Source organism: Numida meleagris, chromosome 32, assembly GCF_002078875.1.
Source record: "Numida meleagris isolate 19003 breed g44 Domestic line chromosome 32, NumMel1.0, whole genome shotgun sequence".
NCBI lineage: Eukaryota > Metazoa > Chordata > Aves > Galliformes > Numididae > Numida > Numida meleagris.
Genome location: NC_034437.1, coordinates 184,894 through 198,423, shown reverse-complemented (window position 1 = coordinate 198,423; position 13,530 = coordinate 184,894). Strand labels below are relative to the sequence as shown.

At 42.8% G+C, this 13,530-nt stretch overlaps 1 protein-coding gene across 4 annotated transcripts in view; it reads left to right on the top strand.

The window, feature by feature from the left end:
- DIP2B (disco interacting protein 2 homolog B) overlaps positions 1–13,530 on the top strand; it is a 63,045-nt gene that overhangs the window by 38,061 nt on the left and 11,454 nt on the right. For 3 of the 4 annotated variants that reach the window (XM_021379127.1, XM_021379123.1, XM_021379124.1), the window contains 21 exons: positions 463–606; positions 1,378–1,497; positions 2,069–2,266; positions 2,505–2,596; positions 3,070–3,180; positions 3,819–3,942; positions 4,464–4,573; positions 5,316–5,418; positions 5,940–6,004; positions 6,146–6,239; positions 6,773–6,892; positions 7,700–7,814; positions 8,461–8,600; positions 8,690–8,826; positions 9,147–9,227; positions 9,487–9,614; positions 9,954–10,068; positions 11,014–11,215; positions 11,872–11,981; positions 12,118–12,198; positions 12,776–12,899. In XM_021379127.1, the coding sequence (XP_021234802.1) occupies positions 463–606; positions 1,378–1,497; positions 2,069–2,266; positions 2,505–2,596; positions 3,070–3,180; positions 3,819–3,942; positions 4,464–4,573; positions 5,316–5,418; positions 5,940–6,004; positions 6,146–6,239; positions 6,773–6,892; positions 7,700–7,814; positions 8,461–8,600; positions 8,690–8,826; positions 9,147–9,227; positions 9,487–9,614; positions 9,954–10,068; positions 11,014–11,215; positions 11,872–11,981; positions 12,118–12,198; positions 12,776–12,899 (2,514 nt within the window). The remainder of the gene's footprint in view (positions 1–462; positions 607–1,377; positions 1,498–2,068; positions 2,267–2,504; positions 2,597–3,069; positions 3,181–3,818; positions 3,943–4,463; positions 4,574–5,315; positions 5,419–5,939; positions 6,005–6,145; positions 6,240–6,772; positions 6,893–7,699; positions 7,815–8,460; positions 8,601–8,689; positions 8,827–9,146; positions 9,228–9,486; positions 9,615–9,953; positions 10,069–11,013; positions 11,216–11,871; positions 11,982–12,117; positions 12,199–12,775; positions 12,900–13,530) is intronic. The other variant, XM_021379125.1, reaches the window with a different exon arrangement.

The window sequence follows — 13,530 nt, the reverse complement described above, 5'->3', positions numbered from 1 at the left end:
AGAGAGATTGCAGTACAGGTGGTGTAGGTTTTTGTTCTGGGGATTTGAATATTTCAGGCCTCGTTTGGATTTCAAACTTTTTTAAACAGTACTGAACGTCAGGAGATTTGCTTGATTTTGAAGGTTTGAATTTGATAATTACCAAAAATGGTAATTATCTGAATATTTTACCAAACAGCTTTCCTGACATGGATAAAGCCACTCATCTTGTGCCTTTGTTTTCTGTTTTCTGGTATAGATAATGAATAGTTCCCAGAGTTACTTAATATTTAGGAAGCAACATGTTTAGCGTTATTAAGAGACCATATAAGTGCAACCCACAGAATTATTTTTAAGCTGGTTGGTAACAGGTAATTAATGCTTTGCTTTTTTCCATCTGATAACGAGAGGTATATGTTAATTGTCATCTCAATTGTCTCCCCCCTTTTTTTTTTTTTTTTTTTAAATTTATTTTATTTTTAGAAAATTTCTCAGTTCCCCCAGATGTCACAGCAACTACCTCCTCTTCCTCCACGCGCCCAGCAGCAATTGACCTTCCTCCTTCAGGGATCGTGAAAGGCATGCACAAGGGATCTAATCGGTCCAGTCTGATGGATACCGCCGATGGTATGGAACCTTTCAGAGCACACAGATATCAGAATGGCCTGAAGGAAGGGCTTGAGCTGGGGGAGCAAAGCACATGATTACATTTGTCCCCTTTAAGCGTGTCACAAGTTGGATATGGCTTTAGCATTAACGCGTTCCTGCGCTGCAGCGATCGCCTGCTCTTAGCTGAACGGGAGAAAATTGTTGCAGAAATAATAGACTTCTTTCTAGAAAGCAATAGAAATGCATAGGTAGGCTATTAGCTAAAGCTATTGTCCTGGAGTCCTCAGAAGGACAGGTAAGATGAAATGAATGAAAGCATGTCACTTTTAGCTATAATTAAGCTCGTGATGCTGATAGTATTCACTGTGAGCTGTTTGGCATAAACCTTTGTGCAGAGTGGTAGCATTAATGCTTCTGTCTTCTTGTGCCCTCCCTCTGCTGGCCATTCTTCCACTACAGCTGATCAATACTGTGCGCAGGTGCAGGTCTGTAGGCAATGATTTACATTGAGTGCAGTGTGCCAGAGGAAATCAGGGAGATCAGACTTCAGAATGGAGTAAAAGGGCTTTAAAAATGAGGTTTTTGTTCCTAGTGTTTCCTGACCGCTGGGTTAATTATAAATTGATATAACGCTTGTTAATGTCATCTTGCTTGGCACAACTTTTAATAATGGAACAATAGTTGGATGAGTGGACACACCAAGGGAAGTATCCTGCAGTGGAAGAAGGTAAGTCATAAACATTTATAGAGGTGATGCACACTTTCATTAGACAAATTCTTTCCCTTCAGGTGTTCCTGTGAGTAGCAGAGTCTCCACGAAGATTCAGCAGTTGCTGAACACCTTGAAGAGACCTAAGAGGCCCCCTCTGAAAGAATTTTTTGTGGATGACTTTGAAGAAATTGTGGAAGGTAATAGCACTAAATGGTTTTGTGAATGATTTGCCCAAAGTGCATGGATGTACATGGTCCTGTAGTTATTTCTGCCTTTGTTTTTGATGTTGACTCAAATGGATTTACTGTCTGCAGTATGTTCATGAAGAGTCTGATGAGAAGTAGAAATGAAAAATCACACTGTACTGCTGATTTTTGTGGGGCCTCTTCCATGCCAACTTCTTACAATAACTAAAATTTACTAACCGAAAATATTTAACTGTTTAAAAACCCTTCATCTGCTTAGGCTTCTTCACTTAGATTTCCCAAATTAATTGTCTTTCCTGGTAATTTCATTATGGCCTTGCTTTCTAAGCTTTTCTTTTATCCAGTTTTATGTTACCTTCCTCGCTACTGTGTCGAATACTTTTTAATAGCATTTTAGGAGAAGGTGGAGGTATTTTGCTTTGTGCAGGACTGAAATGTCATGGGGTGGTTAAACCCAGAGGCTGTAAGGAAAAGGCATTTGCTTTCAGTGTGTCTTGTGAACTGACCTGCCTGGGAACAAACAGTGCAAGATGAATCGGAAACATTGTTGAATTTCTTTCAGTTCCACAGCCTGACCCAAATCAGCCCAAGCCAGAAGGACGCCAGATGACGCCTGTGAAAGGAGAACCACTGGGAGTTGTTTGTAACTGGCCCCCTGCCTTAGAAGCAGCACTGCAGCGCTGGGGAACCACGCAAGCTAAATGCCCCTGTCTGACAGCACTGGATGTTACAGGAAAACCAGTTTATACCCTCACATATGGTGAGCTGAGCCCTGGCTTCCATTGCTAAACAGTTCTCAAGAAGCAGATAGAACGCGGGATTGTGGGTGTTGATCTGGTTGCAAATGCTTTCCTGGTTTGTAGGGGCTTTGTAGAAAAAGCAGTGTAACTGAAACAGAGGAGGTGATGGTAGATGGTTAAAGCAGCCAGGAATTGAAGTATTTTCTTGTATGCTGGATTGATTTAGAGTTGTGCAAGTCTCTCTTCTTTGTGTTCTAGGCAAATTGTGGAGCAGAAGTCTCAAGCTGGCCTACACACTGCTTAACAAACTGGGGACCAAAAATGAACCTGTGTTAAAACCTGGAGATAGGGTAATGAGCTTGGAACTGTCTGGTTCTCCCTGTGAAACACAAAGAGGGTTTGGGGAGCCTGTAACTTACAACAGACACTAAAATCTTGTTCTCCTGATAGCAAGGTGCTTATCCCAGGGACAGGCTGTTGGGGAAAGATTCTTTTGTGACTTTTCAGCAACTCTTTAAGCAACTTTTTTGCTCTGGACCTTGAAATACATCTGAGGAAGAACACTGCAGCTGAGAGAAATACAGAGCTTTAGAACTTTGTTTTGGCTGTGTGCATCTTCATATGTATGTATACATAGGGAATGCTGATGTGATTGCATGAGGAGCAAGTGCATGTACAGATACATGCTTGAAGAAGCCCTGTGAAAATTGCTCTGTTAGAATGTGAAATAACAAAGTCTTCTGACTTCTAGTCACTATAGATCTGAACTTTGTATTTTTTTTTCCTTGTATTTCAGCTAACAGAACTTTTTTGTGAATTGTAGGTAGCCCTTGTGTATCCGAACAATGACCCCGTGATGTTTATGGTGGCATTTTACGGCTGTCTCCTAGCAGAAGTGATACCAGTGCCTATAGAGGTACCTCTAACCAGAAAGGTAACGTTGATGGAACTTAGAGGAGTAACAGGCTGATGTGGGATGAAAACCAAGTTAGACCATCAACCTCTGAAAGGGTTTCACAGCAGCAAGCAGCTGCCTCAGCAGTTCTCTATCAGTGCAGCGTGCAAGACCGTTACGAACATGCAGTAGGAGTTCAAAAACATGGAAAAACATATTGACCAGAGAGCTGTGCTGAGCAGCTGCACATGGCCCATTTGCCTCAGTGCTGTAGTTTGGACTACAGTAGCATTGGGGCTACTATTATTGCAAATAATTCATTTGGTACAGATAATATTGTAAATCTGCCTTCTGACTCATGGGATGGGGGCTCGTTTCAAGCCGTGCTTAACATCTGCCAGTCTTCTGATTTTTGCTGGAGGCTGAAGATGTGAAGTATTCTGTGAATTCTCAACAAAAGCATTTTCTTCACCCTTACCAGAATTTTTTGCTATGTTGCCATATTATTTCTATATCAAAAACTCTAAAAAAATTCAGTAAGAGGAAAACAACAACAGCAACAGGGTAATGGCACATTTGCAGAGCATTACCAGTCTTTGGAATTTGGTAAGGGGAAAGCTGACTAATGTCATCTTTGAGCAGGAATGACTCTTCCCCCTCTTCCTCTCCTTCCTCAGGATGCTGGTGGTCAGCAGATTGGTTTTCTTCTGGGAAGCTGTGGTATTGCTTTGGCCCTCACCACTGAAGTCTGTCTGAAAGGGCTTCCAAAAACCCAAAATGGAGAAATTGTGCAGTTTAAAGGTTAGATCGGTTATGTAGTCACTTTTGATTCTACTTTTGCCATAGCAGAACTGTTAGAAATTAGTTGTCAGAAGTCTGAATGCGTTTTCAGGGCTTAAAGTGAACGGCTTTCCCAGTAGAGTCTCTTACTGTGGTGAGCTTTGTGTGTATGGCATAGATTGATCTACGTATCTAACAGAACGACTCTGTTGTTCTGGGAGTCGTTGTGAATCCTCCATGCAAGCTGTGGTTGTCCTCGTATCCCTTCGGTGACGTTTGGCCGATTCAAAAGCAGTTTTATTAATGATGGAACAATCTATATTTAGGAATACTGCAGGGATCTTTCCTGAGCAGAGGAAGTGCCTTGCTGCCCACTGAACTCCCTGATGAGAAATGCCTTCTGGCTACCAGCTTGGGTTGGACTGTTACTGTGCTTGCATAACTAAACTTGGATAAATGATGTGTTTTTGTGTATTCTTGCAGAATATCAATCTGTCACTAAGTAAACTGTTATTAATGCTCCACTTTAATTTTGGCTCTAGGTTGGCCTAGATTGAAATGGGTTGTGACAGATTCAAAATACCTCTCCAAATCTCCTAAGGACTGGCAGCCCAACATCTCAGCTGCAGGAACTGAGCCAGCATATATTGAGGTAAGGAGTGAATGGGGAATAGAAAGTAGTTCCTGTGAGCTGAATTTAATGTTCTAATCATCAGAGGGAGAATGCTTTCACCTCACTACCTTAAACTTCTCAGTTTCTAGCCGCTGAAACAAATCTCTCCATGTACAACCTGCAGTGATTTTAGTTGTGAATATCTTTTGTGGCCTTTGAGCACTGCTCAAAATAAATTGGAAAACACCGTCCTTGTTCCAGAAAGCTGGTAGTTGAATCAGCCAGGCTGAGAAGTGCACTTCCTGTACCCGATAACACAGATTTCTGGAACTGCTTAAGCCAACAGCATTTTGAATTCTCTGTTCTTAACAGCAGAGTTTATTTTCGTTTGTAGGAGGCCCCAGTAAGGCATCTCCTAGGAATTGCAGTCGTTTAAGTAGTAACAGTAATTTGGTTATTCTAAATTTACAAATTGCCTTTGCAATTCAGTTATGAACACAGAAGGAAATGTTCTGAGAAGTAGTAGTAATGAAATAAGTGTGAATACGTTAAATTGCTCTCTTTATCTCTGGACTTAATCTGAGCTCATTTGATACCCGAATCAGGGTCTTTTCTGTGGTGAACCTTGCTGGTACTTTTCTACAGGAAAGGATTCTTTTTTGTGTGTGTGTACTTCTCAGGAGCTTTAGAGGAACAAAATTTTGTTTAAGATGGACTCTCTTTTAATTTCCTTCATGTGTAGAGCCCAGAGTCACACCGTGACCTTTTTTCTCTTCTGTAGTACAAGACCAGCAAAGAGGGCAGTGTTATGGGTGTCACAGTGTCTCGGATTGCCATGCTGTCTCACTGTCAAGCTTTGTCTCAGGCCTGCAACTATTCTGAAGGTAAATGAAGTCACAGAAACATCAAAGAAGTGACGGGGGGAGGGGAGGGGGAAACAAATCTGTACATCCATTGACTGCAGCTTTATTTTTAGAGCTGTATGTCATACTACTTTAAAATGCAGAGTGTGTCTTTTGAAAGCCATCACTTCATCACTTTTAATTTCCACTGCTTCTGGGAGTCAGCACTTGAGTGATATTCTCTACTCTCTTCTGCTTCTGCTCATGCATAATGAGGTTAAGGCCTTTTCTATTCTACTGTTGTCCATTACGTGCTGGAAGGTGGTTTTCTTGCAACTTCTGGGATGTGTTTCTTTCTTAAAGTGATGTTTGGTTGCCTTCATTTGCATAACAAGGAGCTCTGAGTAGTAAAATGTGTGATAGACAAACAAGGCTCTGCGCTTGCTTGCTGCACATGTACATCTTGGAGCAGACCTGACAGAATGAAATGACAGATTTGAATGTATGCAGATTTGAGCTGTCCAGGCACATCTTACTTCAAAACTACAACTTTCTCTTTCCAGGTGAAACCATAGTGAATGTTTTGGATTTTAAGAAGGATGCAGGGTTGTGGCACGGCATTCTCACGGTGAGTGGAACCTGTGAGGACTTTCTAGAGCATTTCATAACTTTGTGACATTTGAGGAGAGGGTTTGGGGTCTGAGGGTGACTTCTGCTTTGTAATAGGCTTTGTGAACACTTCCCTAAAAATCCTTTTTCTGCTTTTCAGAATGTAATGAACAAATTGCATACCATCAGCGTGCCCTATTCTGTGATGAAAACCTGCCCGCTGTCATGGGTGCAGAGAGTTCATACTCACAAAGGTAACTGTATGTTCCACAACGTAAGCTTGAAGATTTCAGAATAAATGAGTCAAGAGCATTAAAATCCAAAATGTTTTGGAGCCTCTCTTTTTGCTCTTCAGTGACAAATCAAACAGGCCAAGTCTCTAATTTGCTTCAGAATAATGCACAAGGTCTTAATTAGCAAACTGCAGAAAACTTCCTGGGGACCTCTCAACCTGTGTGCTGGGAGTCAGTGCTTTTGATGAGACAAAGAAAATAGTTGAGCACAGAGAGATCCATTGATCCCAAATCCTTAGTGAGGGCGTTCAGGTGGTGGTAATGGGTCTGGCATTTTGGAGAAGGGGCTGCAGTAGCGACAGATGCTGGCTCAGGTGGTGGGGAGGTGGCCTGCATGCAGCAGCAGATGCTGTTGTGTGTTGGGGTTTGCTACCACTACAGGCTCAATTGCCTTAGAATTTTCTCATCTGTAGTGTTTGAGTGTATGTTCATATGAAAATGACTCCTGGAAAACTTTCATTTATTCTGATACCTCTTTTTGTGTTGGGTTGCAGCGAAAGTTGCTTTAGTCAAGTGTCGAGACTTGCACTGGGCCATGATGGCCCATCGAGACCAAAGAGACGTCAGTTTGAGTTCTCTGCGCATGCTGATTGTCACTGATGGTGCAAATCCCTGTGAGTATGCACGTGCTGCTGTTCTCCGGAGAGATTTCTCAGCGAGTTGTTACCATGTGCTCAAATCTAACTCCTTTTGTGGATATTTGCAAGAAGGTATAAGTTAGGGTAGCTGCCTGGTAACACCAGAGCAGTGGGTCGTGGTTCCTGAGTACCAGGGCAGTGGGTTTTCTGTGCTTTCATCCTTTGAATAGGAGCTGTGAAAGATGCTGCAAAGGTGGAAACAGAGTTGAATGGGAAGAGCTCGTGTCTGTAGAACGGAATCCTGCTAGATTCAGTGAGATTGGTTGTGAACTGCTCACTGGGGTTAAGGTGAAGACTATTAAGAAAATTGAAGAGAGGAAAAATACACCAGAAGATTTGCAAGGAATACTGCTAGCAAAGAGGCGTAAAAAGTGTTTGTCTGGATCATACCAACTGGAAGGGATTGCTGGAATACTGTTAGACCCATTTTTGATTACAACCACTGCATGGAGACAGAGCCCACGTATGTCTCCTAGCTGCTGGAAGTTCAGAAAGTATTTCAATTCTTGTTTTGTACTATGAATCTGTTTTATTTTCCTTTTATTTTTATTTTTTTTAAAGAAGCATCCCAAACCACTGTGGGGCAGAAAAACAGACTTGCCTCATCCCAAGTCCTGTTCAGTAGGCACTTTTTTTGTGGCTGATATCTTAGAAGGTGTCACCTAGAGTTTTTAGAAGTGGTACTGTATATATACTCTGCCAATATACTGGACTTATTTCTAGGTTATTTTTTAGACTTAAAAAAAAAAATCAGATAATAGTTGAATATTTCTTTCTTCCCAGGGTCTGTTTCCTCATGCGATGCCTTCCTGAGCTTGTTTCAGAGCCATGGGCTTAAACCAGAGGCAATTTGTCCATGTGCCACATCTCCAGAAGCGATGACTATTGCAATACGGAGGTAATGGCCGTACAGCATTGCAGTTTATTTGCTAGATTAAGTGATGCTGGCTAAGGCTTATTCACACATCTGTTGGTCATAGTTGACTTCAGCATGTAATAAGCTCCACTGACATTTACTGTGTGTGCTCAGGGTATTCAAGTAGCTAAATTGTTCAGCATTTCTCCTAAGGTGAGTGCTTTTTTTTGCTCTCTGAGATGGGCAATAACTCAGCAGGACCTTTTCGAAGTGTGCACTGCTTCCTTCTATCTTGATTTATGAAGCTGGTGGGGTATTTTTATGAAAATTAATATGACTTTGGACAGCCACTTTCATAGTCTGTTTCTGTCCATTGCTGCCTCTATAAATCAGTAGCATGGTAATCACCTGCGAGCTGGTATTTAACACAGGTTAAACTAAAGGCCTAGAAGAAGGGCTGTGATTCACATAATGTATCGCATTTGCCCAAGAATGAGTTTTCTTACTTACAGATTGATGTCTGTTCCCCAGCAGAGGACATCTCTGCTCCCACTGTACAGTTTTATATTTGTTATGCCAAGAACGGACACTGCAGTATGCATTTTTCTGTTGCTCTGATATCTTCATCAGTCAAATAATAACAACCTGTATGTCTGATTCAGTGTATTGACTTCTGTGTCTTTCAAAGGCCTGGGGTCCCTGGGGCACCTCTGCCTGGAAGAGCCATACTGTCCATGAATGGGTTGAGTTTTGGTGTGATTCGTGTCAACACTGAAGACAAAAACTCTGCTCTCACTGTTCAGGACGTTGGGCACGTGATGCCAGGAGGTAAGAACACGTGGGAGTCCCTTGTAAGAATTTCTGTGAATGCTCTGGAACGCGTTAGGAAAAGAACCACTCTGTTCAATTTGTCCTAGGGATGATGTGTATAGTAAAACCCGATGGACCGCCTCAGCTGTGTAAAACAGATGAGATTGGAGAGATCTGTGTTAGCTCCAGAGCAGGAGGAATGATGTATTATGGGCTGGCAGGGCTGACAAAGAATACATTTGAGGTATGTACAGCAAGCAGAGTGTATATTTGTTTCCCCGATTTCCTGTGTAGAAACGAATCTTGGATGTTCTCTTGTGTTTGTAACTTGCGTGTTAGGGTTGGTTTTTGAAGAGAACCCCCCCATAAACTCATTGCAGCTAAATATTTTCTGTGCTTCCCCTTTGTGAGGACATCTCACAGCGCTAAAGTAATTGCAGCAAGGATTTCCTCCTTATTGTTTCACTCACATACAATACAGCTCTTGATACAGAATCACAGGAGCATGTTTTTCTAGCCTCAGGCAAATCCACTTTGCCTCCAACGTCCTCCCTTCTGTTGCAGGTTATTCCTCTGAACTCAGCTGGCTCTCCAGTGGGTGATGTGCCATTTGTCCGTTCCGGCTTGCTGGGCTTTGTTGGACCTGTACGTAACATCTGAGCTTGTGTTTGCTTGTGCTAATGGCCTAGAATGTTTAAAAGAAGAGCATTTGTGTTTGGAAGCGTGTGTATGTGGTTGCTTGCTGTGAGTGACAAGGTAGTTGAGAGAGAATTCTGTTGATGTGGCTATTGAAACTGCGACCATTAAGGGTCACAGAATATGCAAATCCTCAAATTTGTGTATCTGCTTTATCTATATGTACATCACTGACCGACTGATGCTTTTTTTTTTTTTTATCTTTCAGGGCAGTTTGGTGTTTGTGGTTGGAAAAATGGATGGATTGCTGACAGTCAGTGGGCGGAGACACAATGCTGATGACATCGTGGCAACTGGGTTGGCAGTAGAGTCAATAAAAACAGTTTACAGAGGAAGGTTAGTAAATTAAAGCCCATAAAGCTCACCCCTCCCCATAGTGAAATGGGATCTTTAGTATAATCTCCCATTTCTCTTCAGCAACTGGTTTGTTTGGGCAAGTCAGTTAAAGTAAACATGTTTTTTGTTTAGGCAGTGATTGGCCTGGTGACTCTGTTTAGCTCTCTTATATATTTTTTTTTCTCTGTGTTTGCCCCATGGGTTTGTTTTTTTGTGGGTTTTTTTTTTTTTTTTTTGAGAGAGAGAGAGAGAGAGAGGAAGCTTTATCTTCCTTTGGTTGCCTATTGCTGAGGAATACATTCAGAATTCCTGGCAGTGCAGCTCTCTTGTTGTCCTTAGGATTGCTGTGTTCTCGGTATCTGTCTTCTATGATGAGAGGATTGTGGTGGTGGCAGAGCAGAGGCCAGATGCATCTGAAGAGGACAGTTTTCAGTGGATGAGTCGAGTACTGCAGGTAAGGCCAGTGACAAAGGTGGGCAAGGTGAGTCGGTGCAGTTTTTCAGTGTGTGGGCAGATCAGAGGCCATCAGCATGACCTAGATGGAAAGAGCATGGGCTCGTGATCCCTCTTGGCACAAGGCAGTTTGACAAGGTTGCAAGCTGGGTACATCTGCTGTGTACAAGCTGTTCTGTTGTGTCCTGAAGGTCCTGGGAAAGTGGCTGCAACACGGAATAAGCTCTGACAAAATTATCAGCATTATGCTAGCACAGTGACTGTATAAAGAAACACAGTTGCCTCTCAACACCGCAAAGCAGATGCAGTGCTCAAATGCAGTGATTCTGCTATGGTATTAGATCATGCTGGTGTTCAAAGCCAGGCTTTAAAGTTGCCCTTATCTTTAAGACACGTTTTCAACAGGAAGACAGTAAACAGAAAATGGTCAAAACAGCTGAACAAGCATAGTCCTGAGAAAGTGGAACAAATGGCAAATGCTCACTGTGAGAGCTGCATGCAGGAACGTTGTGAGGTATGCAAACTAGGGAGAGAAACCAGGGAGGTACCTGGTAACCTGAATAATGTATTACTTGCCTGAGTGCTGAGACAGACAGGAAAAAGACCAGTGATACAGAGGAGAGACAGATGGATAAAATCCTAGGATCATAATCATATGATTTTGATCACAAGCAACTGTGTATATTTTGAGATTTTAGTCATAAAAGGTTTAAAAATGGACTTCTGGTATATGGAATGGATTAGGGCTGCAAGCAGGCACTTAACTCTTAGCACTGAATAAGAGTAACTAATGCTACGTAGGTTAAATTGAATGGCAGTGACTGCCTTGCTCCTTCAGTGCCTTACAAATGTAGGATTTTGTCTTGTGACATGGCACTGAAGCCAGTAAAACCACACCGCCTCCAGTAATACCAAAAATTCAAGTGACCTTCTTTCCTTTCTCTAGGCAATTGACAGCATTCACCAAGTGGGTGTATATTGCCTTGCTCTTGTGCCAGCTAATACATTGCCAAAAACTCCACTGGGAGGGATCCATATCTCTCAAACTAAACAGCACTTTCTGGAGGGCTCTCTGCATCCGTGCAACATCCTCATGTGCCCACACACCTGTGTGACGAACTTGCCAAAACCCAGGCAGAAACAGCCAGGTAACGTGAGTCCCTTTTGTTTAATGTTGGTGAACTGAAGCTCATTACTTTGTGTACAGGAAGCTGTGTGATGCCTCTGACACCGAGTGTCCTTCTCGCTGGAAACTGGGACTTGTGTTGTGGCCCATGGCCTCTTTGTTTGATGCCTTTCTTGGCATGTGGCAGTCAGGAGTTTTGATTCTTACCTCTGAGCTTGTTGGGATTGTTTCTGCTAATGAGTAGGAGACTAGCCATGCCTTCTAAACTGTATTAGCAGGATTTCATTGCCTCTTTTCTTCTCACCTGTGCCTGGGAGCAGTGGGAGCCAACAGAGAACCTTTGTGCCTTTGCTTTCGACAGGTTGCAGTTCTAGGCCAGCTCCTTATCATTTATATTACAAGTCCTGATTGCAGCAGTGCAGTGCAGACCTCAATCCCCTTTGTAAACAAAGCAGCAGATTTTCTTCTTGTGTTAACTCTGGTTTTTGGGTAGAGGAAACTTAGTCTGCCTCATAACAAAGTGACTTTTCCTTTGGTCACACATAAGTTGCTGCGAGGCCTCCAGCGCTGCCAGCTTTTGCTTGTTTAAAACATTACCCTGCTGCAGATAACACTGAAGGACACTATTCATAGCATGTGAGTGCTTGCTGATTCTATGTGGCTCTTCTTAACCAACAGGTGTTGGCCCTGCCTCTGTGATGGTGGGGAACCTGGTTGCTGGGAAGCGCATTGCTCAAGCCTCTGGAAGAGATCTTGGTCAAATAGAAGACAATGATTTAGTTAAAAAGGTAAATTGGTGTTTGTTACAGCTAGAGTATGCAAAAAGAGTGTACCCTACAGCAGAATGCAAGGCAGCACTGTGAGACAAACTTAATATTGCCTAAGTAGAGGAACTAGTATTTAGTTACTGCCTCTTTGTTTTAGCACCAGTTCCTGACGGAGGTATTACAGTGGAGAGCTCACGCAACTCCTGACCACCCACTCTTCCTCTTATTAAATGCCAAGGTACAATCACTTCTTTGTTTTTTTTGTTAAGGTCCGCAGTGTGTTATTCAGCCCAAGTTTGAGACTGTGTTTAAAATCTTTGCCCACTGCAGAGTCCTCTACTTAGCTTCTGTGTCAGATGTTGCCTTAGGATTTCTAACTTAAAATTTGCACCTTTGAACCTACAGGTCACTTGTCATCTTAATGACCATAATGGTTCGATGCTTCATTTTAAAACTGAACGTGTTTGTAGGTCCCACTGGTTCCTGTATCATTTAATGGTGTATCCCTGTTGAGTATATTCTGGCAAGGTTCTGGTGCAAGAAGACCTGAACTGACTCCTGGAAGGTAGAATTTTCTAGAACAGATCTAACTCTATTTCTGTCTTTTCCAAATTGTAGTGGATAAGCAGCTCGGTGAGCGCCAGCAGCATATAGGTATTGATAACTAGTAGCTATAGACTAATGTTAGTGAGCAAGGTTGTTGGGCTGTTCTGGTTTTTTGGTTTGGTTCCAGCAGCTGTCTTACTGACACGCGTTGTGCTTGCTGGAAACTAGCATCAGAGGCCGTGGTTAGAACACTTCTGTCTCTTTTCAAGGGAACTGCTGTGTGTACAGCCACCTGCCTTCAGTTGCACAAAAAAGCGGAGAGAATTGCATCAGTGCTGTGTGACAAAGGACATCTCAATGCAGGAGACAACGTGGTGCTTCTTTATCCTCCCGGTAAGCAAGCTTTAAAAAGAACTGCATCCCACTGTGGAAATGCAGCGTGGTGTTTCTTTGAAATTTCATTGAGATCTGGAAGTTCAGGGGAGGTCATTGAAACACCAATATGTCAGGGATTGCACAACTTCCTGATCTAGTTTTGACTCCATAGAGGGCTGTCCTAATGTCTTGCAGTTGCAGTGTCACAACTCCAACATGGATTCTTCAGTTTTTGGAAGAGCCAATTTGTCCCTTCTCACTCCTGGAGAAACGCTGCCAGCTCTAGGGATCTTACTGTCTCCTGATGTTTAGAATAAAGCCTCTTTTTTGTGGTTAGCAAAGAACCTCTGGTATGATAACGCTCGCTGCAAGATTATTAGAAATGTGTGACCACACTGCATGTGTTGGAGGTCCCCTAACAGAGACCTCTTGGCTCCTCCTCTGTTCAGGTCTTGTTTGCCTGGAGTCACATTGACAATGAGCAGCTCTTTATCCAGGGAAAGCTGTGAGAAATGGCAGGGTGGGTTCTGGTGCATTCTGGTGCCATCACCTTCAGCTCTGAGTCTGTTAGAGGCCTCTTGTAGCACAGTGGGCAGTGTGGTCTGTCTGCTGTCACCGGTAGCGCGCACCTTTATCACTTGGCGTGTGT